This window comes from Melanotaenia boesemani, chromosome 14 (genome assembly GCF_017639745.1).
Source record: "Melanotaenia boesemani isolate fMelBoe1 chromosome 14, fMelBoe1.pri, whole genome shotgun sequence".
NCBI lineage: Eukaryota > Metazoa > Chordata > Actinopteri > Atheriniformes > Melanotaeniidae > Melanotaenia > Melanotaenia boesemani.
Window position 1 is genome coordinate 23,933,353 of NC_055695.1, and position 25,007 is coordinate 23,958,359.

The following is a 25,007-nucleotide window of genomic DNA, read 5'->3' on the forward strand; positions in this document are numbered from 1 at the left end:
TGTGCAATATTGTGTTTTTTTTTACTTTAAAGAAAGAAAAACTGCTTAAACAATATTTAGTTGTTCATTATGACTCTATATAAGAATGTGACCTCAGCATCTTCAGGTGTTTTAATTTTGATTTGCAATTATTTTGATGTCACAATTTTTAGACCCACTGTTTTTTAAATCTCTGTCCCATTTATTTCCTCTTACAGCCTTATAATACCAACTATACAAATTTTTTTATACGTATTTTACACACAGCTGGATAGTGTAACCTCTACTGATATTTCTTTTTTCTTTTTTCTTTTTTTCTTTTTTACTGTAATCAACTGCACGGTATTATATTAACATCATAAGAAAATGCAGAAAATAACTTAAAAGCAGATATCATACTAACTACAAATGTTACAGACCTCAGAAAATGTACATTTATGTGACATAAGGATGGAAAAACAAAAACAGACATTGCTATTGCAGCTGGATCAACACTAATGCGAGGTGGCAGGTGTGCCATCCAGCTGTTGGTCAGAGTTCAGACTTGTGCACTTAGGAGGGGAGCATGGGCAGGAAGTGAGTGGATGGGTGCCTTCGTCGAGCCTTGTGACCTCGCCGAGGTTTCCCGCGCCCGTTCAGCGAAACAAACATCTGTCTGCCGCCGTGCTTCCAGCGGAGCGAGGCATATGTGTTGTAGCCGTTTTCCTCAATGCGCTCTTTAAACTTGCAGCTCGGATTGTACTTCACCTGAGATCAGACGGAGGAAGAGGACATTTTAGGGAGGTTATAACAGATAAGTCTACAGCTATGGACTGACTACTTTTCCTGCTGTGCTGTAAAAGGTCGGCTTCCAAGAAATGCACAAAGGTTAATGTCTGTTGTTGCAGTAAAAGATTTTCCAGGTGTTTGTGGTTGTTACAGTGGGGCGCGTTTTTCCATCACATAGAATTCTGTTTATTTAACCTTCTAAGGTCACAGACATTAGAAGTGTGGTGAAATCGAATTACAAAACATTTATCTTCAGTCGTGTTTTCCATGGAAAAGATTTAAAGGAGATAATCATAAGAAATGTATATTCTATCAGCCCGGTAAAGTTAATGAAAGTGCAAGGACACATAACAATTTTCTCCTCCAGAATTTTCTGACTTGAAGTTAACCTGAAGGGTAAGTTTTCCTTGGCAGGGATCTTTAATCTTTGGCTCAAGATGATGACAGTGAGGTCTGTGAACTATTCTAAGGATTGAAGATGATGTTCTTGGAAGAACATTCTTTTAATCCAACATTTAGCTCACAGCAAAGCCATTTTTATATGGGTGTTTACCATTTCTTATCAGATAGCCAGAGAATCATGAAAGATATTGTAGTGACAAGAGATATTCTAGATGATTATCGTGCCGCCATAACGAGGCCCTCTGCATGATAGCATCAGGATAGTGTAAGCCTTCAGTGATTCTCTTGGCATTTTTGTGTGAGTTTAGTAAAGCTTTGGATTCTCCTGTCTTTTTATGTCTTGTTGTCTGTTTTGAAAGCTCTTTTCTTATCATTATTTGTTGAGTGATTGCTTGTCCCTGATTTCACTTCCCTTAAGATGTAAGTACTTGAGCTAGACACCACACACCTCCCGTCTGATGTTTGTCTGATTTTAACAAAGACAGGTGATTTCTTTTGAAAGCTTGCTGTGCAAAGCAACAATTGGCAGATGGCACGCAAGGACCTAAATGAGCCCAGCTGGCTCTTTGTCATTGCTGGTTGGGTTTATTTTCTCATTCTCTCTCTCTTTCTTCTCATCTATTTTGACAGTAAAACAATCCAAGTCAAGCTGCAGGTATCTTCAGTCGCAGCCCAGGTGTACAACCATGATTGATAGCAACACTCTGACCTCAATCTGGACTTTCCAGGAGAAGATTTCACTTCACTTTAAAATTACATATATATTCTCCCACCCTCACCAACTTCTCCTCTCCACTCTCAGTGTCTTGACCTCCAGAAACAATGTTGTCAGGTTGTATACGCACCGATCCAAAGAGTGTGCCTTTCTTGGACATAGCTAAGTACAGCCCTGTGCTGACAGATTTGATGGCAACAACTCCCACACTGACAGATCGGATTTCCATCAGGCCTGGAAAATAAAAGAGAGGACAAGAGTCTGGGTTAGAGACTTCAACCATTGTCAGTTTTGCCATCAAAAGCTGCTGTATGCAAACAAGATAAGAAGAAAAAAAATCCCATTCACGATATGTATACCAAAACCTACCTTTGAGGGAGCAGGACCCACATTCAGGGAATTACAAACAGGTAAAACTTTGACCATATGAGAACTTTTAAAATTTAAAATTATTTCAGTTTAAGTGAATCCTGAACAAGAGTATTCTGATTTTTTATCACACACTTTCACAGCAGACAAACACAATTTGGACCTGCACAGTCCAAGTCTGCCCTGTTACATGCATCCATAAAAGCCTCCTGACTGCAGATGTTACACTCCATCCTGATGACACCCAGTGTTGTTTAGTGAAAGACACAAAACCCGTGTGCTTGCCACTTAAGTGGCCTCTCCAACCCACTTAACCCCATGAAAAAGCTGGCAAGCTTATAAGATAATTGTTTCCTCTGGGCTCTGATTGCAAACAAGTCCCATGTGGCACTCTCCTGATCTGCTTTTTGTCTGCTTATAAAAATAAAGCCACACACCCTTTGTCATGGCAATGACAGGGAGATGTTTTGGAGATGACCTGTAGGCATACTCTGAATAGGAGCTAATTGCTGAAAATGAAGGCCTTTTTTGGATAACAATTTTGCCTTCAGTTTTTTCACTTGTGCCTCCAACATCATTTTGATGTGGTCGCCTATCTGATCAGAGTGTGAAACCCGTCTCCTCACTGAAAGGTAGATAGTTGTAAAAAGGAAAACAAGTCTCACGGGTCCATCATGCTTCTAATAGTATACCCTGATGTAAACAGTACAGCAGATAAAATAACAGATGGCATTAACATCATTTCAGATAAATTAAGCCACTATCTGCTTCTTTCCACAGCATGTTTGCTAATATCATTGGGCTATGTTCCTGGTTTTAAATACAACATGGGAACAGCTCCAGTGATTCAAAAGAAAGAAGAAATTTTAAAAAAAGAAAAAAAAAAACGCATCTGCCGCTCCCACTGCTTTAAGCTTAGAGCTATTTCAAACTTCTTTCCCCCCTGAACATCACTAGTCATGCCTACCAAGTGAGGTCATCTACTTTAGGCACCCACAGAAAGAAGTACAAAGTAAAGCGAAGGAAAGAAAAGAAGGGTAAGATAAACAAACACAAACTCCTGTTGTGCGTCTTTCTTCTCTGACAGGAGTGTGTGAATGAAGCTCCCCTCAGTCGCACACAGCTGCAGGAGAGACGGGCATGCCTTATTTTAGTCCGTCCAGGTATCAACCCAGCTGCACCCCCATCATTCCTGCGCTGCCTGTGATCCTCCAAGGAGACATTAACACTTTGAAGGCTGCCTCCTTTTTACAAGCTGTGTTTACAAACACCAGGTGTACTCTGATGGCACCTGGAGCGTGCAAGGGACTCGTAAGCAATTAGCTGAGGCTCTGTTGGTGATTGTGGCGCTCCAAGGGTTTACGGGGGATTAGTCCAGGCCAATGAAAACCGCTGGTGCCTGAAAGTGGAGCCAGCGGTAATTGCCACCATTTGCTGGTTTGAGTTCTAGGATGTGATAGAGTTTGTCACTGCAAGGATTTGAGTGCAAATAGTCACGTTTTCTTCATAACATTTCCCAATTTGATTAGCTGTTTAGAAAGGATGCATTTTGCAATCATTGTGTTTGCAAAACGTTTTCATTTAATTTTGTAAGCTACTCTTTCTTCTGAGTCTAATATATCCATGTTGTTGGAACAGTCTGCATACACAAGATCTAGACATGAAATGGGGATTTCTAGCTGTCCGAAGTGATCGCTTAGGATCTAGCTACTTGATCACGATCCAAAAATAATATTTTTCATTTTTAAATATTTCATGATAATATTTGTGATTATGTTAAATGTTAAGGATGTCCTAAAACTTTTTTTACACCACTGTATAAAGACAAGATTGATCCATAAAACTCACCATCCTCCTATTGAAAAGTCACACCATTGTGTTTTCAAGCTGTTGAGTTTCAAATATGACTTCATTAGAAGCTTTACACTCACTAAGACCCTGACAGTTCAAGTTTTCCACCAAAAGGTTACATTTATTTAGAAACTATTTAATAAATGATAAGAGAACTAAAATCTGGATTGTCATAGACATTTAAGACCCATTTTTGCTTGACTCAGAAGATGGACAGACATCCATCATTCGTGTCGTTTATATGATTGGTGCATTTCAGGAGACTTGCGGGTCCTTTGCTTGACGCAGCTAATGGTACAATACCACGAGAAACCGCAAGGTCCGTGTTGTGCAGTATAGCTGGCACACGACCAGCGAAATGAACAAACCAGAGAAGGAGATGAACAGGAGGAAGAAGAACATGATGATGAGGACAACAACTGTAAAGATGGTGTGAGCTTTTGAAGAAAGGCTGTGTGAGTGTGTCAGGTGTGTTGGGTGGTTGCAAACAACTTTATAGCGGAGCTATACTGCCACCAACCAATCTGAAGTCAGCACTTCCCTCTAGTGGATTAATTGACTTCATATACATGGAAATGTAAAAGGCACATGGAAGTATAAAGTGCAATGACTTATGACAACGGACATACCTATTACGTACATAAGAGCTTATGCTCTTATGTACGTAATAGCCTTTAGGCCTTTAGGCCTCTGAAAACCAGTCGATTTCCAGTGTTATAGAGTATTTTTAACATTTAAAAAGGTTATTCCAGTGTAATAAAACACAGTGGTTGTGAACGATATGGACAAATTAACTCTGTCACTGACACATGAAGTTCACTTCTTCACCTCGTTCTGCAGAGCTAGTATCAACTGACTGTCCCATTGAGCAAATCCAAAAAGCATTTTTGGCTTCCCACTTGCAGTTGGCAAGATCTCTTAACCTTTGACATGTTTTGGCTCGGGCTGTCAATAAGCTCAAGCTGGCATTACAAGCAAATCCTGCACCATACATGTCTAGTCAACTGTGGACTTGCCATTTATTTTTCTTTGGGATTTTTCAAAGCATAGAAAAAGTCTTTTACCCAATCTCACTTTTTTTTTTTCTTCATTTACTCTTTCTTTTCTTTCCATCCCTGTTTTTTGGACGCCAGCCCATCGTCAGATCATTCAAGCCTTTTCTGACCTTGTAGGAAAAAAAAAATGCAGAAAGGAACGAACGAGACATTCACTGGGTTCCCTTTTGTCAAATTCATGGTATTGGTGGGGGGGGGTTAAGGAGGAAGGAGGAGAGGGAGTAGAGGCTGAAGGTACTGGTAATAAGATGGTGGCTTTGGTGGTGGGGGCAGGTACTTCTAAAAGCCGCCCCCCATCAAGTCTTTGTTACTCACCTGAGAGGTGAAGAGCTGGACAAGATCTTATTAATGTCCAAGTGTTCTGAATGAGGCTCGTCGAACTGTGGCAAAATACCTCCTTCCATCACAAATTTAAAGCAGAAAAGATTGAAAGACTGAGCAAAGGGGAAGGGAAAATGAGATTTTTCTGCTCTTTTCCTCCTGTCTTCTTTTTGTTCCTTTTTTCGGGAATTTAATTTCTTGTGTTGCCCCCTTGAGCAACCCTCCATGGCTTAGTGCTCAACCAGAGCAAAGCCTGGGAATCTTGGAGCTCCCGCTGTGTTCCTGCTCTTGATTGACATACCTTTTCAATTATTTCACAGTTTGCTTGCTTTTTAAACGAAGAGGGCCCTGTTGTTTTTTTCCTTCTGCCCTCCTTTTCAAAACACAAGCTTTTCATGTCGGGTTTGGGCTGCCAGGCCTAATGGCTGTGACCAGCACCTTTGATCTGCCATGACCCCCTCGAAGGGTCTGGTACTGGGCAAAAGAGCCGCCTGTGTATCGGCACAGACAAAAGCTGCATCACTCACTGTTACTTTAAACACCTTGAGAGATTACCATGAGAAATGACACTCAGTGGAGGCTTTCGAGGTGCTGTGTTATGGACACTTGTATGTTAAACCTTTAATGTACAGTAATGAAATTAGACACTTTTGGATATGTTTTGTCTATTTCTAGAAGTAAATAAATAACCTACAAACAAGTCATATGCAAATTAATTAATTATCTTACCTTTTAACCCACCTTCAGTTGTGGACACGTAGCTGCCTCTAATGTACAAAAGACAATGAACTCCTGGACAAACAAATCAATAAAGTTTCACTGAGCCAGAAGGAACATAGCTTCTATGTAATTTATCAAATCATATAGTATGTCTCTTTTAGGGGTCAACTTATGTGACAATGATAGACCTTTTCACTCCAGCAAGGCGTGCTGGTTCCCAAACTTAATTTTGAAACAGCTGTCTGTTAAAATAAAACACAAGGTTGCTTTGGAACCTGTTGGAAAGTTCCCAACTTAAACAAAAAATATTGGTTCTTGTTCATAAATCATGACTTCATCATTGGGCAAAGTCTGGATTCACCCAAATGTCAGAACACATAATCAGTAAGCTAAAGAAAGTGAAGAAGGAATACCACAGCAGTAAAAAAAATATTCACTTTTTAAGCTGCTGGACAACATGATGGGTCATCAACCAGCAAGCCAGGTAACAAGGACATAGAATTCAGTCAGTGCAGCAGCAATGATGTCCACTGAAGTGACTAATTCACAAGCTACCATTGTCAGCCTTGAACACACCAGGAAATATGGTGTCCACTCTATCAATCAATCAATCAATCAATCTTTATTTATATAGCACTTTTCATACAAGAATGCAGCACAAAGTGCTTTCCATGGTTAAAACAACCCCCCTCCCCCACCCCCACAGATAACCCCCTCCCTCCCCGCTTGTGTACAAGCAAGCATACACATACACATACACACACACATACGTCTATGTCTATGGACTCTATGTATAAAAGGGTTAAAACAATAGGATGATTACATGGATGAAAAGTTTGCAGATAATCAACATGATCTACCACTTTTCCTCTGCATTTACTTCCCCAGAGTAAATTCCTCCCACTTTGGTTTTAACTGGTGTGAATGCAGGCTGGTTCACCAGACTCCAGGACAGAGCCGGAGGTGTAGCCAGGACCAGAACCAGGAAAAGCATCAACAATAGGCAAGATTTTAATTTCTAATTTTAGCCATCCTTGTTTATGCTTCACATATCCTTCTTAATCACTTTTAAAAAACTGAGAAACTCACTATAAATACCATCGACTGCAGTACACTACAGTTCAAAAACTGTTTTTTTTTTTTCATAAAATTTGGACACAGCTTTTGTTTTTCAGAGATATTGTACACTCCTGTTACTGAAGCCATTTAGAGGAGGTGTAACTAACACACTTTCATGGCTGATGTGTTAAACAAGCTTGTATTTAGACCTAATTTAAAAGCTGTCACAACCCCAGGTACCTACTTTTGTAACTTTTTCTGAATATCCTGACATTTAAACTTCAAAGAGTTAAAGCATTCTCAGAAGTTGTTCTTTTTTCTCCATTACATAAAGACAAGAAGGCATTATTATGAAACTGATTTGTTTTACATATGAGGTGAAAATAACCTGTTTTGTGACTTATCTGCAATCTGAGAGGAAAGCAAAAATGAGTAAGCAATATCTGTGAATTAAGTTGGTAGTAAAACATAACCAGACTTTCATTCAGGGCAGAGGCCAGTGTTTACACCTTGACACCAAAACTATGATTATGATTGTCAGATCAAGTCAACAGGTGAGTCAGCACCAGTGCCACTGTCACTGAGTGGGTCCAAGGACACACAGGAAGCTTGAGATGATCAAAGCTCTGTCTAAAAGAGGCAAACAATGTTGATTATTGCTCCGTATGTCCAAGAACTTCACCTTAAAAGTTGTCTGACAGATTAAGAAAAGCCATGTCAGGGGTCTTATGTAATAATGTCCTATCTTATATGTGACACTGCAGTGAGGATTGGTAATGAGTGTATTCCCCTTCTTTGCACTTGAAGCCATTTTAATGTGTTCTTTACAATTTTTGAGGAAGATAAACAGAGTAGCTTTCAATATAAGCCTCGACAGTTAAGCTATAACAACCTTCTTACATATTTAGGCACCTCTCTGTGTTTGCAAAGGTTCAGAAAATTAGGAAATGAAACATAAATCATTACCTTTCACGTCTGCATTGCTGTGTCACACCTTCACTGTGCTGTCAGTGTACTTTGCAACATTTACAATCATACTGACTATAATCTACAATCGTAAATGCCAATAAATGTGAATACAAATATATACACCAAGAGGATCCATATCCACTGTTTGCATCTTTGTTTCTTTGTTTGTTGTGTGTGTGTGTGTGTGTGTTTGTGTGTGTGTGTGTGTGCGTTTTTTCTTTAGAGTTTCTGATATCTTAAACATTTTGGTTTAATTCCCTTGTTTTACCAGAGCAAAGGACAAACGCAGTCAGGGAGGTAAAAACTTACTCACACAAACACACTCAAATCCGGTCAACACAGCAAAAGTAAACATACATCATCAGTGGTTAACTTAAAACTTCCTCAGGTTTATGCAAATATAAATATCTCAAGTAGACTTCTATCCAATGAAAATCACATACACTACCGTTCAAAAGTTTGGGGTCACTTCCCTATTGAATCCCATGGCAAAGTGCCCCAAACTTTTGAACGGTAGTGTATAAACACAATTTCATGCTCACCCTTACACATGGGGGTTATTAGTCTCTTTCTTTATATATATATATATATATATATGTATATTGTGAAAGTGCCAGACAAAAGAAGAAGAAAAAAAAAAGAAATTTCTCCCCATTTATTCTTGGGTTGGGCTTTAAAGGGGTTTATTAGGTATTTCCTATTCATGAATGCAAAAACACCCCAGTTGAGTTAATGTTCAAGAGGTTTAATTCACAGGCTGATGAAATGATGACATTTATTTTTGTCTGAATTTGTGCAATCAAGTCCAAAGTATAAATGATGCCATGCCTTGGACCAAACAGTTCTGGACAGCTAAATAAAATTTACAGCCTTTTTAACAAGGACTCTGAGTGCCTCTCTGGCTGCATGAATGTTCGTGCACTGATGTATACACCATATGTGTGTGTGAGTGGTTTTCTGTTGCAGAGCAAAGCAGCTGCTGATCTACAACATCTCTGTGCTTTTCCACGAGCTGTACTTGTCTTTCTCTTCTTTGCCTTTTCCCTCCATCTGCCAGCTTGCTTTCCACTGTCCGTCTGTCTCTTACATGTTTGGTCTCTTTGGCTCATTCTAGCTATCTTCCAGCCTGGGACAGCTCCCCCCTCATCCCTCCTTAGACTGTCTGTAGGTCTCCGGACATGCATCATACCTATTAACTCTCACAGGAATGGGATGATTTATTCATCTCATACCAGCAGCTATGAGGTATTTCTGCTATGAGCAAAGCAAAGCAGTGCTGGATGGTTTTCGCATAAATGTTTTTATTTATTTACTTATTTATTTATACATACATACACGGAAAAAAAGATAGGAGAAAGGAGGAAAGGAAAATGATTTCCATCTGTAAATGAACTGACAAAGCCTTCAGGTTGATCATTCAACACTTGTCATCCGAGACAGCCCATCCAGAGTAGCATGCTGAATATTTTGGTCCTGTATTCTGATTCTGTTCCTCAGATGAGCTCAGACTGTCTGGAAGTCTGAACAGTGTTTCACTTTCATAATTTAATCCTGAATTCCAGGACAGTTTGGAATCCTTCAACTCAAGTTGTGTTAGCTTTGATCAAAGAGCATCTAATCAAATAAAAACAAGGGAAATTAGAAACAGGATTACATTTGTGTCCTTTTTAGCCATTTCCCTTCTTTCCTTATATTTGATTTTTTGCAGATCTAAACATTCTGTCACTCTTGTAATCACTGCACAAACTTGTCTATAGATGCTGTCATTTGTCACTATACAATGGCTGCTCTAAATGCTAGAAATAGGACACAGGGAGAGCGGTTTGCATCTGTCCGTTGTGTCTGGGTGCATTCCCTTGCATGTGGCCCACCCTGTTAAAAATAAGGGAGGTGGATAGAAAGAACAGGAAGACAGGAGAGAAAAGACTGGAAGAGGGCTGATCCTCCCTGCCCAAGTATCACTTGCTGTTCCCACATTCCTTTGAAATCTCTGGAGAATGACAGCAAAGATGAGACTGATAAAATTTCTTTCCCCCTGTCTTTTTAATCTCATCTTTAGTTCGTATTCAGTGACCATGGCTCTTTGTCCAATATAATAATAATTATTATTGTTGTTTTTATTTCTATGGACTGAGGTGGATAACATCTTGCTGAAACCTTAGTTTTCTTGCTACTGGTTGTCCTCCGTGACTGGGTATTTCCATGATTTGTATTACTGGATGAGCCATTGTCACCCACGAGGAAGTACTTTCACACAAATTACAGAATAAGGAAACAGTGTTAAGTAGTTTAAGGGTATTTTCCTCTGTCTGCCAGACTGAGCAAGTGAAGGAGATGTAAAGCGGAGACAAGTTACTTCTGTACAAGTCGGGGCTCAGTTTTTATGAGCCTGTGAACAAGCCACATGGTGGTGATCTCTTGAAAGCCGACTCCTGTGCTTCAGTGCCCTGGCCCCGGCCGCAAGGGGTGACATTCTCTCACGCACAATCCAGAGGCTGGTCCTCTTTCAGGACTCACACTCGGCCCAGTTACCCCCACCTTTTTATACGGTGCTGCTGGGAGAAGTACCCCAGGGATTAGCCCAACTAGGTCTTTCAAAGGCCATTAGAGCAAATTACAGGTATCTTGTTACCAGTACGCTGGGACAGGCCAGGTGAGGGGCGCAGAGGCCAGGCAGGAGAGCAGGGGTCAGCTTGGGACAAAAAGACAAGGCCACCCTGGGCCCCACTCTATCGGAGTGTCTACCTGGCTTCACAAACTGGTAGACCAGCATCTATGAATGGCTCACTTGATGGGACCTCGGAGACATTGTCTCACGACCGTAACTTTAGCCTTTTTTTTCTTAGTTCACCCTCTACCCCCACACCTCACTCTCCCAATGCTGATTTCTTGCCTTTCAATTGATGTGGACATGACTTTACTCTGATAAATGATCACACAAGATGATGATAAAAATAAGAGCAAAATTCAGTGAGACATCCATCAGATGCTAATCATAACTACCATAGTATTGATGGTACAAATAATTCAACAGTGTGTGATGCAAAAAGAAGCACTGCCACAGGTTAAAATTAGATTTGAATTAAATTAATTATTTCCAGCTGAAACCTAAATTTAAATTGGAATGGCAGCTGCACAACCATTAATGTGTGGTCTGTCAATGTATCACCATGCTGCAGGCATCATGAGACTGATGCTGCTGATAAAGTTGCGTGGATGGCCATAGGGAGTTCCGCATCCTGCCATTTTCTCTAAACTACACAAGCACACACACACACACACACACACACACACACACACACACACACACACACACACACACACACACACACACACACACACACACACACACATATGCTTCTTGGACACTTGTGCTGGCCACACTCTCGCAAACACACACTCATGCCTCACCCTGTCCCAATCGGTGGATGACAATCTAGTGGAGGGTGCTGCGGAAGTGTTTCATTAGCCAATTACCGCTGGTAGATAAAGCCCGCGTTCCCACAGTCCTCAAGGCCAGGGGGGTCAAATGTGACCAATTATGCCCCATCCCCTCACAGGACAGATTAGTCTGTCTGATTTATCCCCAGACAGGCTGACCCAGTACTCCAGAATCACCCTCCACATCTGGATATCTGTGCATGTGTGGGGGGACAGTTCTGTGTGAGAACAATTTCACTGTTCTTAAACACTGCTCACATATACAGGGTCTACATATAATGTTTATTCACAAAAAAAAATTCAGTTTGAAATGTGAAAGTTTCAGCAACATTTCACATTGTCCTACACACAAATTCTTGAGTTCTGAAGTTTCTGGCATGTTCTATCTACATGCACTCTGTAGTCATTGTACCACCCAACACGAGTCTCATTGGCTGTGCTGAGCTGTGATTGTATGTATGGGAACATCAATCAGCTCATTAAGGACCTCCAGGATGTTAAATCAGACCCTCTGCTCATCAAACCCCAAATTTACAAGCCCAACGGGGGCAAGCCGGCCAGAAAATGTAACACTAGAGGACAACTTAAGGAAATGGGTGAGTGGTGGGGTGGAAGGCTGATGTTATAAGATTGGGGAATAACAGAGGTGAAAAAGGTTAACGAAGCCATCGGCATGCACCCTGCCAGCTTGTCTGTGCCTGTGTGGTACTGAGGGGCCGCAATCTTACCGACCAGGAGGCTTTCTCTTTAATCAAGGAGGGAGAGCAAGGAGGGCAAACTGCCTCCAAATTATGCATCACATCCATAACAAGCAGACGACAAGCTATCAAAGGTTTCACAGATAGTTAAGAGAAGATCTCCCCCGCCGAGAGCTTTGTGACTCACAGCCTCTGCATTTCGCATTAGGGAGGAGCAGTTAGAATGCAAGCTCCACATCAAACTGAGGTCATCCCCTGTGCCACTAAATCATAGTAAGCAGGCTTGGTTAGTTGTCCAGACCAGATTCAGTCCGACAGAGTGGAAACATAATCAGGAGAAAGCAAAGGCATGGGTTACAGTTTCCTACCTCATCCTCACAGGACAAAACCTCACATGAATCCGAACCACACATAGAGATTCTGTTGGCTTGAGCAGAACCAGTTTTTGCCTATTCCCCAACAACCTAAGTTATATATATCAAAGCTCTTATTTGATCCCCCTCTTTAATGATAACAAATAAGCACTCTCAAATCTCATAGGTTACTTGCATGCAAATGTGAGTCTGATAGCAATGAATTAAAATATGCTGTGTGTGCATTTAGCTTTGAATGCTAATGATCAGTTATGAAAAAAATACTATATTCCTCGAAAATAAAGTCAGTACAGTTACAAGTTTCCAACCATTAGATAGTAATCATTTTAAAATTCAATAAGTTATTATAAATCTTTCTCTACATGCTTGTTTTGGTTTTTGGTTTTTGGTTCTACAGGAATTACGGGTAAACTAAAAGCTTATGAAGTTCCCTAAAGCAAAATTGTGCTAAAATTAATTTAATTCTGCACAGCAAACTATTACTATTCCACTATGTTAATGGTGAGAATGTATGTTATATTTTTATTAGTAAGTTTTTTCAAGAACAGAATTCCGTTTTTGGTCATTTCTAGAGTTTTTGGTCAGTTTCTGTGCTATTGAACACAAAAATAACTGAACAGAAGAATCAAGTATTAAAGAATTTTGTAAAATTTTCACGAAAAAAAATTGTTGATCACAGTTAACAGGCAACAAAATCTGAATTCAGAGGTTGCAGAGACACAATGGCTCTCAGTTCATAAAACTAAGTTCAACTATGTATTCTGCTAAAATACATCATGCTGGATGGTACAAATGATATGATAAGTCGTTTATTTTTTAAATTGATTTATTTTTAATTGAATTTATTTTTTATGTTTCTTGGCTGTTTCACCTTTTCCAATAAAAACTCCACATTTGGATAAAATGCTGAAATTGTAGAGTGATACTTAAAACCTGATGATTGGACAAAAATATTTAAAAAAAAGATCTCCGAGCTCTAATCTAATTATGTTATTAATATTATAAAGATAAAAACAGCACACTGATCAGAAGTATTGAATCAAGCACACACTGACATGTGGAAAAAGTATATTGACTTAGTATTTTAGAATTTTATTCTATTCTACTGGGATTCTATTTTTGGAGCCAGTGCCTTCTATTGCGGATTTTAAGTATGCACGTGTGGCTCAGGTGTGCAGAAGGTTTCCAATGACTGAGCACCAGGATACAGAATATTCTCTGTGGCCTGACCTTGCCCCATATTTACATTATTAAAATGAGATAGGCATACAGGAGGTGACAGAAGGCACAAGAGTAATATCAGGGTCCTGTCAAAGCTGTCATTTGCTCCACTGGCCAAAGGGCCCTGAACCCAATCCTATCCACTGCAGGGGAGGAGAGGTGGGGAAATGGAGAGAGCAGTGGGACTGCAGCTGAAAAACTTCTGCTCTGACAACCACAACCTCTACGAATCAGTCAAAGTTAGGTGCAAAGTATCAAAATAACCAAGAAGAAATTTGCTGAAACTGTTAGAACAAAAAATTTCATTGGTCTGATTTATAGTGAGGACTGTGCTATCTCAGCTATGCCATTGCTTTGTGCCACCCTCTGAGCTGTAATAAGGAGCATGGCCTCCCAGATGGGGAAAACATCCATGTGTGCACAAGCTTGTACATGTTAGTGTGTGTGAAAACACACACAAACATGTATGTGCCTGAACTGTGTGCATGGTAAGGTCTGGTTCATATTAGCCATTAGGGAACGGAAACACACATCTTTTTCAGTTTAAGGTCTACTTCATGCTCCCACAATGGCACAAGTATAAACACAGACACATGCATTCTAAATGCACATGCACATTCACAACGCTCTGACATGATACTCACATCCTGCTCATGTTCATGTAGTGAAATGGCCTCAGCAAATATAAAGCAGGTACAATTAGATTTATGTAATTTAGCTCAGAGGACTGTTGATGTTCACTGACCTGTACTCGAGTGACTGTTTCTTATTTTCTCTCATACATATGTTACAACATCAAATGTCCATATTAAACATGGTCAAAGTTTCAGTTTATGAGGAAAACATATGTAAAAATAATCTTTGTGGGCCTAAAAGCATATGTTTCAGACATCTCTAAACACTCAGTTTCCAACAGTTTTTCTCTGCAAGTGCATTGAACTGATTTTCTAATTGAGACTTAATTGCAAATTTACAATTTCTTGCATTGAACTATTCAAGAATGGAAACTGATAAAGGGGTATCTCTCTTTAACAAAAACAAAGAAAAGTTATATCCTTTTCATCTTCTTTCAGTGAAAAAATACTTTCCTTTTCTGATATAGCTGTGTCATTTATGCTCAGAAGATGCAATCACTGACCATCATTACTGTGAATCATGATACTGAGCTTGTGAGTTCAACGAGCATACAGACCAGCTCACAGTGCTATTTTTTGACCAAATTTTTGGTGATCCTCTAAACTTCCTACTCAGGTAAGAACTTGATGATTTTCTGGACAATTATAGACTGTATTCAAAGGATGGATATACTGTTGTCATTTGGAGCCAGATGTGACATGTAAAGGATGGATTTAACAGAAACCTCAGGCTGCAGCATGACCTTTAGGTAAACTGTTTTCCACCTAAGCATCACCACTTCTAATGATGCATAATTCATACCTTCATTCATTTTCCATACCTATTCAGAGCTATTGGGGGGAGCTATGGGGGTGGTAAGCTGTCCAGGGTATGTCCTGGACAGGTTGGCACTCCACTGCAGTGTCAGCACAGAAACAATGACTGTGCATGTTCTCATTCACCCCTACAGTCAGTTTTGAATCACCAGTGTTTATGTACCCAGGGAGAAACTACCTTCTTGCTGTGAGATGACAGTGCTAACAGCATATCATCACACAGTCCATGTTGCATGATTTTCTGTTTAACTCAAAAGAATGAATAAGATGGGGAAAAAAATAGAACAAGTGCATGTCCTCCACCTTCAGAATTGTGCTGGAGTCTGACTCTTTGTTGAGGCCAGTTGGAGGAGTTTAATCTGATTGTCAAATCCAGCAAGGCACTGGGGATAGATGACATGACAGTGAACCAACAGTGGTTTCAAAGACCAAGTTGAAATAAAGAGTCATGCATCTGGCTAATCTGGACCTCACCTAGGCACCTTCTGGCACTTATGGCTCAATAATGTACTGTCAAGTGTTATATGGCCCAAACGCCCCAAAGAACTACAGATTTAGGCAATAAAATACACAATAGAAGATGTACCAAAACCTTTTTATGTTCCATAAAAATGTGTGTTTAAGTTTGGTTTTTTTTGTTTGTTTGTTTGTTTGTTTTGGGTGTTTTTTGTTTGTTTTTTTCTGCTGCAACGTTTCACATTGCAACCTGGGGTTATGTGGAGACTGACTAACTTTTAAATCCAATTTTGAGTGGCCATTAGAGGACCTGCAGTTTTTGGCACTTGTGTTGGTCTCATGTTTTTCTACCAAGGCTACCACTTGTTTCAGCCTTTAAGATCTACAACTTTAAATCTTGAACAACAATTATTGACAATCTTTACTTTCCCAAAACTGTATTAAATTCCTGGCTATGATTCCTCTGAATTCGGATGATAAAAAAAACATTTCCCTCTCAGGCCATGTAAAAATCAGCATGGTCACTTACTTGAAGTAAACATGAGCTTTCCAGTCTATTAAACATGACTTATGCATGCTATGATATCACAGTCTAACAGGAAGTCCATATTCAGCCTTTAGCTTGACAGGGCAGCGGTAGTTGTTTTGTTTATGCTTGTGAGAAAGATTAAAGTCTATCAAAAGTCTGTGTGCTTTTGTGGCTTAAACGTGGAAAAGAAGGGTGGAGGACGTGAATGCCACCTATTACAGACTTCTTTTACTGCCTTGCATTGCTCTCTTTATGATCCAGACCAAATGCTACAAGGATGGTCAGGTACATTACATCCCCCAGGCTTGACACAATTTTAGTTTAAACTTGTACTCCTTTATACTTTTCTAACTGTGTCAAGTCCAATAAGAAGTAATTATGTTTATGGATGCTTAATTTTTCCCCACATTTTCAGCTTCTTAATTTCCAAGTTGATGTTTAAACACCCTTCAAGATATGATGTCTGGCTCAGTTCAAGCAGGAAGGTGAAAAGTCTCATTGGAAGGGCCAAAACAAAACTATTAATATCCTTTAGTCTACTGAAGGCTGAGGCAAGACCTGTCTCTTCTGTCTCAATGGGATTACGTCAGTGTATATAAATTTGTCCATGTGTACAGTTCAAAATGTGAGTGACAGCTGCTCCCTTAGGACTATTTCTTTTGGGGAATGTTTTCAAACGTAGTGTCGAATGAGTAAGACTTGCTGCTCCCAGCTGATCTAATTAATACCTATTTTACACCTTTCAAAAAGAGCACACACAGTAATAACAGCAGATATGTGCTCTCATTGAGGAAAAGGGCAAACTATTCCACTTTAAAAACTTACTACTTGGCTGTGACTCCACTCAGTTATGCCACTCTACTGTAATTAATTGTTGCTCATTACATTCGTGTTTAAAGCTCCTAAATCATTGAGGCAGTAGCTTTTGGACAGAGCTGCTTGCGGGAAAATCCTGCAAGCTTAAAAGGAAGCATACTACGTTTTTTCTGGCCAAATTGATATTCCTTATAATTGCTTTCTGACATTTTCACTAAATCATTTATTAGAAGTTATTATCTGCTTTTTAAAAAAATTTAAGAAAAGCACTTCAAACATCTAAAATCATTAGATTCAAGCCGCTGGTTGTTGGCACTGTGAAGTCTTTGTGCTGCCTTCACACCCACAGGATGTCCAGAGCTGTGTGATGTTATAAAGGAGCTGGCTGCCAGAGCCAAAGTCAGACTCTATAAACCTGCTGATGAACCCAGTAAATCCAAGAGAGGAGCCAGAGCCAGACCGCTAAAGGTTGTTAGCTACTAATTGCTACATTTCTAGAGTCCATTCAAGATATCAAACCCTGGCGGCAGAGACCAGGGATGCTTGGCTAATTAGGCTGACACTGACACTCTTGTCCCAAAAAGTTCCCAGGATAGTGATAGTGTGTGCAATTGTGTGAATGATTTCACATGCATGTTCAACGGGCATGCATGTGCACATAATGTTTAATTTTATTTTCAAGCTCATCATAACAGTTGCAGCTGGCAAAATGTTAGTTTAAACTCCTCCCCAAACAGGCTGCGCTTGTGCAGCGCCTTTACTTTAATAAGTGCATAATTCCTGGGATTTTACCCTCCTACTGCCATCCCAAAATGTCCACGAATCCCCTCTCAGTTGAGACAACCCAGAAGAAACCTTAATGCCTAATGAGCAGCGGGAAGCGCTCCAGCACTCCTTTAGGCTTTAATTTCCACCTCAATACTAAGCAGAGCACGCCCCAGTCCTTCTCATTAACATGTGTATTCTCCAGATTCAAAACACCAAAGCATTTCCTTCAGCCAGGTGCTTCCCTCTTTAGCCCCTGCATTGGTGCAGTTGATTCAGTCCCCGTCTGAGTGCCACCAGAATTAATGATGAGTCATGGTGAGGATGAAGAAAGGGCAGGCAGAGTAAACTTCCTTACATCTTGAAAACTAACGGTAGTGTGAATTAGACACTTTAAAAAGTTTTGCTTTAACGTATAAACAGCATCGTCCTCAAATTGTAGCTTACAAGTAACACATGAGGTGATGAACAGTGGAGATAAAACTGTGTATGTGTAGACCTTAACAGTTCAATGTGTGTAAATATAATCAGGACTTTGATTTAACCCCAAATCAGTTTGGATAATGCAAATGAAACAAAATGCAGTGATTCTTATCTTAACTTTGACTTTTCTTTTACTGCAGATAGTACAAACACAAGTTTTGCGCCATCAGTTTCATATGTTAATATGCATCCATTTTTGCTTTTCATGTATGCAACACATAATAATAATAATAATAATAATAATAATAATAATAATAATAATAATAATAATAATAATAATAATAATAATAATAATGTTTGTAAGTAATTGTAATCACGATTTTGCAGCATTCTTGAAAGAAAAGTTCTTTAAAAATGTGTAAGAAAATATTTTAATTTTAATGCAATGTTCCTTTGTGTATTTCTCATTCTCCAGTGATATGTTAGTAAACTATTCTAGTAATCTGGAGAAATGTGTAAATGCAAGTTTGCAAGCTAAAGTTGGGCAATGCTTCTGGCAACATTTCATCACTTTTTCAAGGATGATGCAGATGAAATGAAGTAAAGGACCATCTAGACTGTTATCAGCACCAAGTCTAAAAGCCAGGCACTTGTTTACACTTCTGTAATGAAGGTATCTAGTCAGAAAGAGACTTTGAAGCAACATGTGCTGCCTTTAAGATCACATCCTTTCCAGGGACAATGATGTATTTTTCAACAAGAAGAAGCAAAACCACACTCTGTAGACATTACAAAGACATAGCAGAGGAAGAAGAGGGTGCAGGTAGAAGGCTGGCCTGCTTGCCTGCCTGCAGTCTTCACCTGTTTCACCTCACCTGATTGTTTGTAAATAAACAATTGAGCACGTGTGGAGAATTTTAAAAGGGAAAATGTAGCAATGATGACCCCATACTGTTGTACACCTTAAGATGTGTTTGGAGGAGCAATCAGACAAAATGATGACTGAAACTCTTCATCACTTGGTAGCCTCACTGCCAGACCTTCTTTTAAGCTTCTTTTTTTTTTCTCAAATTTGACTATGTTGCAGGCCTAGAATGCAAAAATGGATGCTCATTAGCAAAACAAAATTAAACTGACGATGAAAAACATGGGATATATTTAGTTTATATTGTTTGAAATTAAAGAAAATATATATTTTTTACCTTTGTATTTTCCATACCTTTCCAGCATCTTTCATATTTGGGCGGTCCACCATAAAAATATCTGAACAGTCTGAACTACGCTTTTGTTTTTGTTTTTTAATATCAATAGTAATGACCATTTTAACATTGTTGACTACTACTCCATGTCATCTTCTTTATTTTCATTACTGCTTTGATCAAAGCTGAATGAAGTCACGTTTGTAGCACTCCTCCTTTCTTTTATAAAATCTACATCACTCTCTCCTTCTCTGATTGACAGTTTCCCCTGTCTAAAACAAGTTTGAATAATTTCCACAACATATTTTAGAGGGGTGTACGATTTTCTCCCCAGGGTTTCCTTCCAAGTCAAATACACTCAAGAACTCGGAAAACTCTTACATCAAACAGGAATATGTGGCACACTGCGGGAAAATTGGTAAATACAACACACCCCGGCTGTGAGAGAGCTGAGCGGCTGCTGAGGCAGAGTAACGCAATAGTATGACTGCAGTGACTTGTGCAACTGTGGCAGTGTGGTGAGGCGACCTTATTTCCTACGGGTGAATTGGCTGACACCACCTGGAAGCTGCACAAGCTTTTGATGCCATTAGCCACACACACCCAAAATTTAACAGTCCATCCTTTTAAGATGTGTTGAAAAAAAATGAAGCTCAGAATAAACTATCTGCAGCATTGAGAGCCAAAAAGACTTTCTGAAACAAAACAGAAAGATGAGAATAAATGGAAAACAAGCTTGTATTGAAACTGCACAATTTCAAGTAGCTTTCATCTGTTAATTGAATTTGGCTGTTATGACTTGAGCATTGCTCCCTACTGCACTACTCAGCATTTGCTGTTGCAATTGATCATGAAGCAGTTGTTGGGTGTGCCTGTGCAGCTGTTGTGTTGCAGCACTGTCTAATTAGCAGGCTATGACCGATGACCCAGGACAGGATATGATGCGTACCTGCCTCTGGAGCTTTTATAAACACTTGGGTGTGTTTTTCCCCTCGATTATTTTCTGCTTTGCCATAGGTCAAAAGAAAAACATGTTGGAGCCCTCCCTTCTAGTCCCTGAAAGAACTGTACTTTGTGTCTCTGGGTGACTACTTCAACTAGTTATTTATAGTAACTTTTGTGATAAAGTGGCTTGCAATTATGCATGATCAGCTCTATATTTAGATCAGGTTGAAGTCAGACGGTAGTCTGGACATTTAGCTTGATTTGTATCTCTCTGGTTTGATTAACAAATACTTTCCGTCGGAGGTTAAGTAAGTTTACAACTTCCTTGACTCTGATAACAAACTTTAGGAATGGATACCTTAGTGTTTGTCTTTGAGTGTGTGATTGTGTACATTGTGTACTCTCAAGGCAGAACCTTTTTCTTGGAGCACTTTGGGAGAAATAACTGATACTCCGTCAGCCCTGTTTGGTAGTGACAGCATTAAATTTCATTAATCTCCAAAAATAGTATTCAACATTTTTTTCTGTGCCATGATCCCATCTGGATAACCAATGACTTGAGAACAATATTTCATGCTTTACATGTTTTATGTTAAAAGCAGACTGAAGATCAGCTAGCAAAAACACATTTTTCTATCTCTCTTTAACCTTGTCCAAGTCTAATCCTTTAAAACCTCCATCCATCTAAGTCAGCCTTTCTCTTTCTCACCTCTTCCCTCAGCTGTTCCATGCCCCTGCTCCACTGGGATTGATACAATATTTTCCAACCTCAATTAGCAGAGAGCCTGTTGACTGATTCCAACTGTTTTTGCACCTGAGAGGGAGCTGGGAGTTGGGGCTGGAAAAACTGAGTGGGGTGGAGGTGAGGGCCGGGGGCTGGGTGTAGCAGGCTGAGCTGTCGGGGCAATATAGCTGTGTCGACAAGAGCAGAGTCCTGGGCAGGCTGAGGACAGTCCTGAGCAGAGCTGAATGTGCTGGGAAATGTTATATCCTGCAACAGGATAGTGCAAGCAAAAAAAACAACTGCATCTGCAACATTGCACATGACTGTATTTGTGTTGGACGATTTATGCTTTATTTTCATTGTATTTTTGATCAAAATTTAATTTAAAAAAAAAAATGCCCCAAAGAAATTAAAGAATCCTAATTGCAAATATGTCCTCTTTGCATTTCAGGCTTTATGGTAACATCACTTTCTAGCTTCTATGTCACTTCTCATGTCATTAAATATGTACGACTTGCTCCTTATCCTGCCGCACTAATCTATTCTCTGGGTCAAGAGGCTTTAAGTCTGATTGAAAGCCTCCCCATGTGTCTTACACAAAAAATAGAGTCCTCAAACCAGATCCATCACACTGTGAGGCGCAACCACAGAGTAACCACAAGATTCATTTTGTTAAATTTAAGGCAAAGCCCACATGACCGCTTGTTTGGCACTGTGCTCAGCTCAGGGTCAGCTACACACCCTCACTCTGTGTGAGCATAGAAAGAATCGTTCTTTCCAGCAAAGGAAATGAGAAGATGATGGTTGAAGTGTATACGGACATTACATGCAAGGGGACTGCACTTTTTCACAGAATGCTGCTGCAGCTCTCCAATCAGAGATGACATTAGCAAAGCAAAAAAAAAGCATGAGCTTTCCAATCGCCATCACCTTTTTTCAAGGAACTCTTATATTTGACAGATGCCTTTAATCACACTGTCAAATTCAAGCATTATTTGAGTGCGTTTTATGGTTGACAGATACTACCTTTAATGAAAGAATAATATTACAACTTGGATAAATCCACAAAACCCAGCTATACACAGCAATAATTTATCTCAGCTAGAATTTATACCAGTGTGTGTGGCTTGTAAAAATTTTGCTGGGCTGGTAATCCCGGCAGGTTAACAAATGTCATCCAGTCTGCACTTTAAAGCTCATTGAAACAGTGGCAACAGACTGGCTGGCCTGTTGGCTGAGCTCAACAGCTGCTCTTCCCCCAGTAGCTGTGTGGAAAAACTGACTCACCCACTTGTATAAAAAGGCATTAACAACCAAATACATAAATATTACCATCAAAGGCTAAAAGGTTTCTAAGGGCTACCCAATCAGGCAGTTAGCCAGTGACTAATGGAGTGGGAGGTCATATCGTGGCCAGTATCATTTCATCTGACTTAGTTAGGCATCTAAAAGCGGTCCATTGATAGACAAGCTGAAAAAGCATACTTTCTGCAGGACTAACCTCTTTGGAGGTGTCCCTAAAATTCAGATTGTGTTGTGTCATAGATTTACACACAGAATAAAGTGCTATGATGAGCTCAGCGAGTTGGAAAGTGGTATCAAAGCTGAGCTGAGGAGTGTAATGTGTGTTCCATGGGAGGACCGTACTGGTCAAGAAAGGGTGAACCTGTCCACACACAAGGACATACGCACATGAGGACATGCATCATAGGATAAAGTCTGAACAGTAAAACTGAATCTGTGTTCGCATTTTTGGAAAAAGTGTTCTTCAGTGTATACCTGCTACCCAAGAGCGATGCATTTTCATGCAGTTTAATTCCCAGTGAAACTGAGACTCTTATCAAAGCCCAGTTTGCCCCACCAACTGATGCTCAATACCTTTCCTCTGTGCCTCTTTTCCCGTGAGTCTATATCCACTCTAGGGTATTCCCTTCTTACCTAGCAACGCCTCTCTCATGCTCTAAACACAACACAAATAGCTCAGCAGTTATATAACTCAAGGATATTCCCGTGAGCTGCTATAAAGGTGAACAGATAATAAAGTTCTGCAATAAAATGACGAGTAAGAACGTCATAAGGCATCCTGACACATTTGAGATACAGAACCAGGTTTCATTCTGGCTGTGCCAGCTACTTACTGTCAGCATAGTTTTTCCTCCGAGTGCCATCCACTTTTCCTGTTTTGTCAATGCAGAGGAAGAACTTGTTGGCAGAATAAAGTCGCCGAAGTCTGACATCACCCTCCAGGTGATTATAACTGCGTGTGTGCCTTTCCAATGTCCATGAACAGTTGATGCCATTCCCCAGCACCTTCAGGGGTTCATGCCCTACACGAGGAGGACAGGCCCCTGTGGCACAGCCAGTGGTGACCAGGAGCAGGGTGAAGCATACTAGGGTGAAGGAGGCTGCACTGGGCAGGGGGATGAATGGCCCAGTGAAGGCTGCAGTAGTGGTGGTGCTAAAGGCGGATTCAGGACAGAGATGAGCTACGGACGCCGTCCATCTGCACATGGTGGGTCAGGCTCCCAAGGTGCACCTTGTGCAAGCTGTAGTCATGCTGATGATGATGAAGAGATGTCCCTGTAGAGGGTGGGAGTCCTTAAACAGAAGGGAGGGGAATGGCACTCAGCAGATCCCCTGGATGTTACTGATATCCAGTCTTCACTTTGGGTTGACAGTGGGCCTTCCCTCCTATAACAGCAAAGTTTCTCCACATGTCATCTTCAGTTTTCCTTTTAGTTTGTCTCCTCCTTGCTAGAAGTCCACTTTTTAAAGTTCCTCCTTGTATCCGCTCCTTCCTTTCCTCCTCCAAACTTTTGTCTCCCACGGCTTAAAGTCTTCTTCACTGGTCCACAGATAAGGTCCTGAAATGTATAAAAGTGCACATGTGTGTATTTGTGTCTGTGTGAGTCTAAATAGACAAGTGTGTGTGTCTTATGTATGTGTGTGCACCTTGCGATGCTCTGCTCTTTCCAGCTGGATAGGAACAAGTTGCCTGTCTGAGCTGCTGACCCGTGGCTGAGAGGGAGTTGAATGAGGATTGGTGACTGACTCTGCGTTTGTGTATGTGTGTGTATGTGCAAGTGTGTGATACTGAGAGAGAGGGAGTGAGTGAGTGAGTGAGTGAGTGAGCAGGGGAGGGAGAGAGCTGGTGTGTGTCTGCGACAGCAAGAGAGAGGGAGGCAGTGAGAGTGTGTCTGTGTGTGTGAGCGGCAGCAAGTGTGTGTCAGCTCGCACAGGGCAGCAAAGCAGTGAGCGAATGGCCTGACGCTCTGCTGAGTGCAGTCAGTCAGTCAGTCAGTCAGGCTCCTCTGTGCAGGCACCGGCTGAGTTGTCCTGCATTTTATCCTGGGCAGGGTCAGTATCTAGGGGGTTGAAGGGAGAAGGGTGAAGGAGGGGGGATGGGTCTGCTGCATTTATTTATAACAATGTGAACCTAAAAAGAAAGATTAAAGTTTTTTCCTGTTCTCTTTCTGATGAATTTACTCTGAGAAAAAGTATTTTGCTTCTTACCTTTTGTCACAGACACCTGGACTAAACTTACATCCTCTTCCTATCCCATGACCTCTGCTGTCTCCCCTTGATGTGACGCTTTTTGTAACACGGTCAAATCAGCTCCATTACTAGCCAGTGAACCAGCTACGAGGCCACTTTTTTTACACCTTCACGCTCATTTCTTCTCTCTGGCCACATGGGGCAAATTAAGCGAAGCCTTTCCTTTTTCTGTTTTTTTCTTCTTCTTTTAAACAGCTGCTGG

At 40.4% G+C, this 25,007-nt stretch overlaps 1 protein-coding gene across 2 annotated transcripts; it reads right to left on the minus strand.

Moving 5' to 3' along the window:
- fgf22 (fibroblast growth factor 22) lies at window positions 1-24,284 on the minus strand. 2 transcript variants are annotated; one of them, XM_042006574.1, is made up of 4 exons: window positions 24,203-24,263; window positions 23,389-24,114; window positions 1,995-2,098; window positions 1-726 (listed from the first exon to the last, which is right to left on the minus strand). In XM_042006574.1, exons 2-4 carry the CDS (start codon window positions 23,759-23,761, stop codon window positions 532-534), a joined length of 672 nt encoding a protein of 223 aa, XP_041862508.1. In that variant the 5' UTR covers window positions 23,762-24,114; window positions 24,203-24,263; the 3' UTR covers window positions 1-531. The 2 variants fall into 2 exon arrangements, with proteins under 2 accessions (XP_041862508.1, XP_041862507.1); XM_042006573.1 differs by having other exon boundaries at window positions 23,389-24,284.
- Window positions 24,285-25,007: the final 723 nt, after the last annotated feature.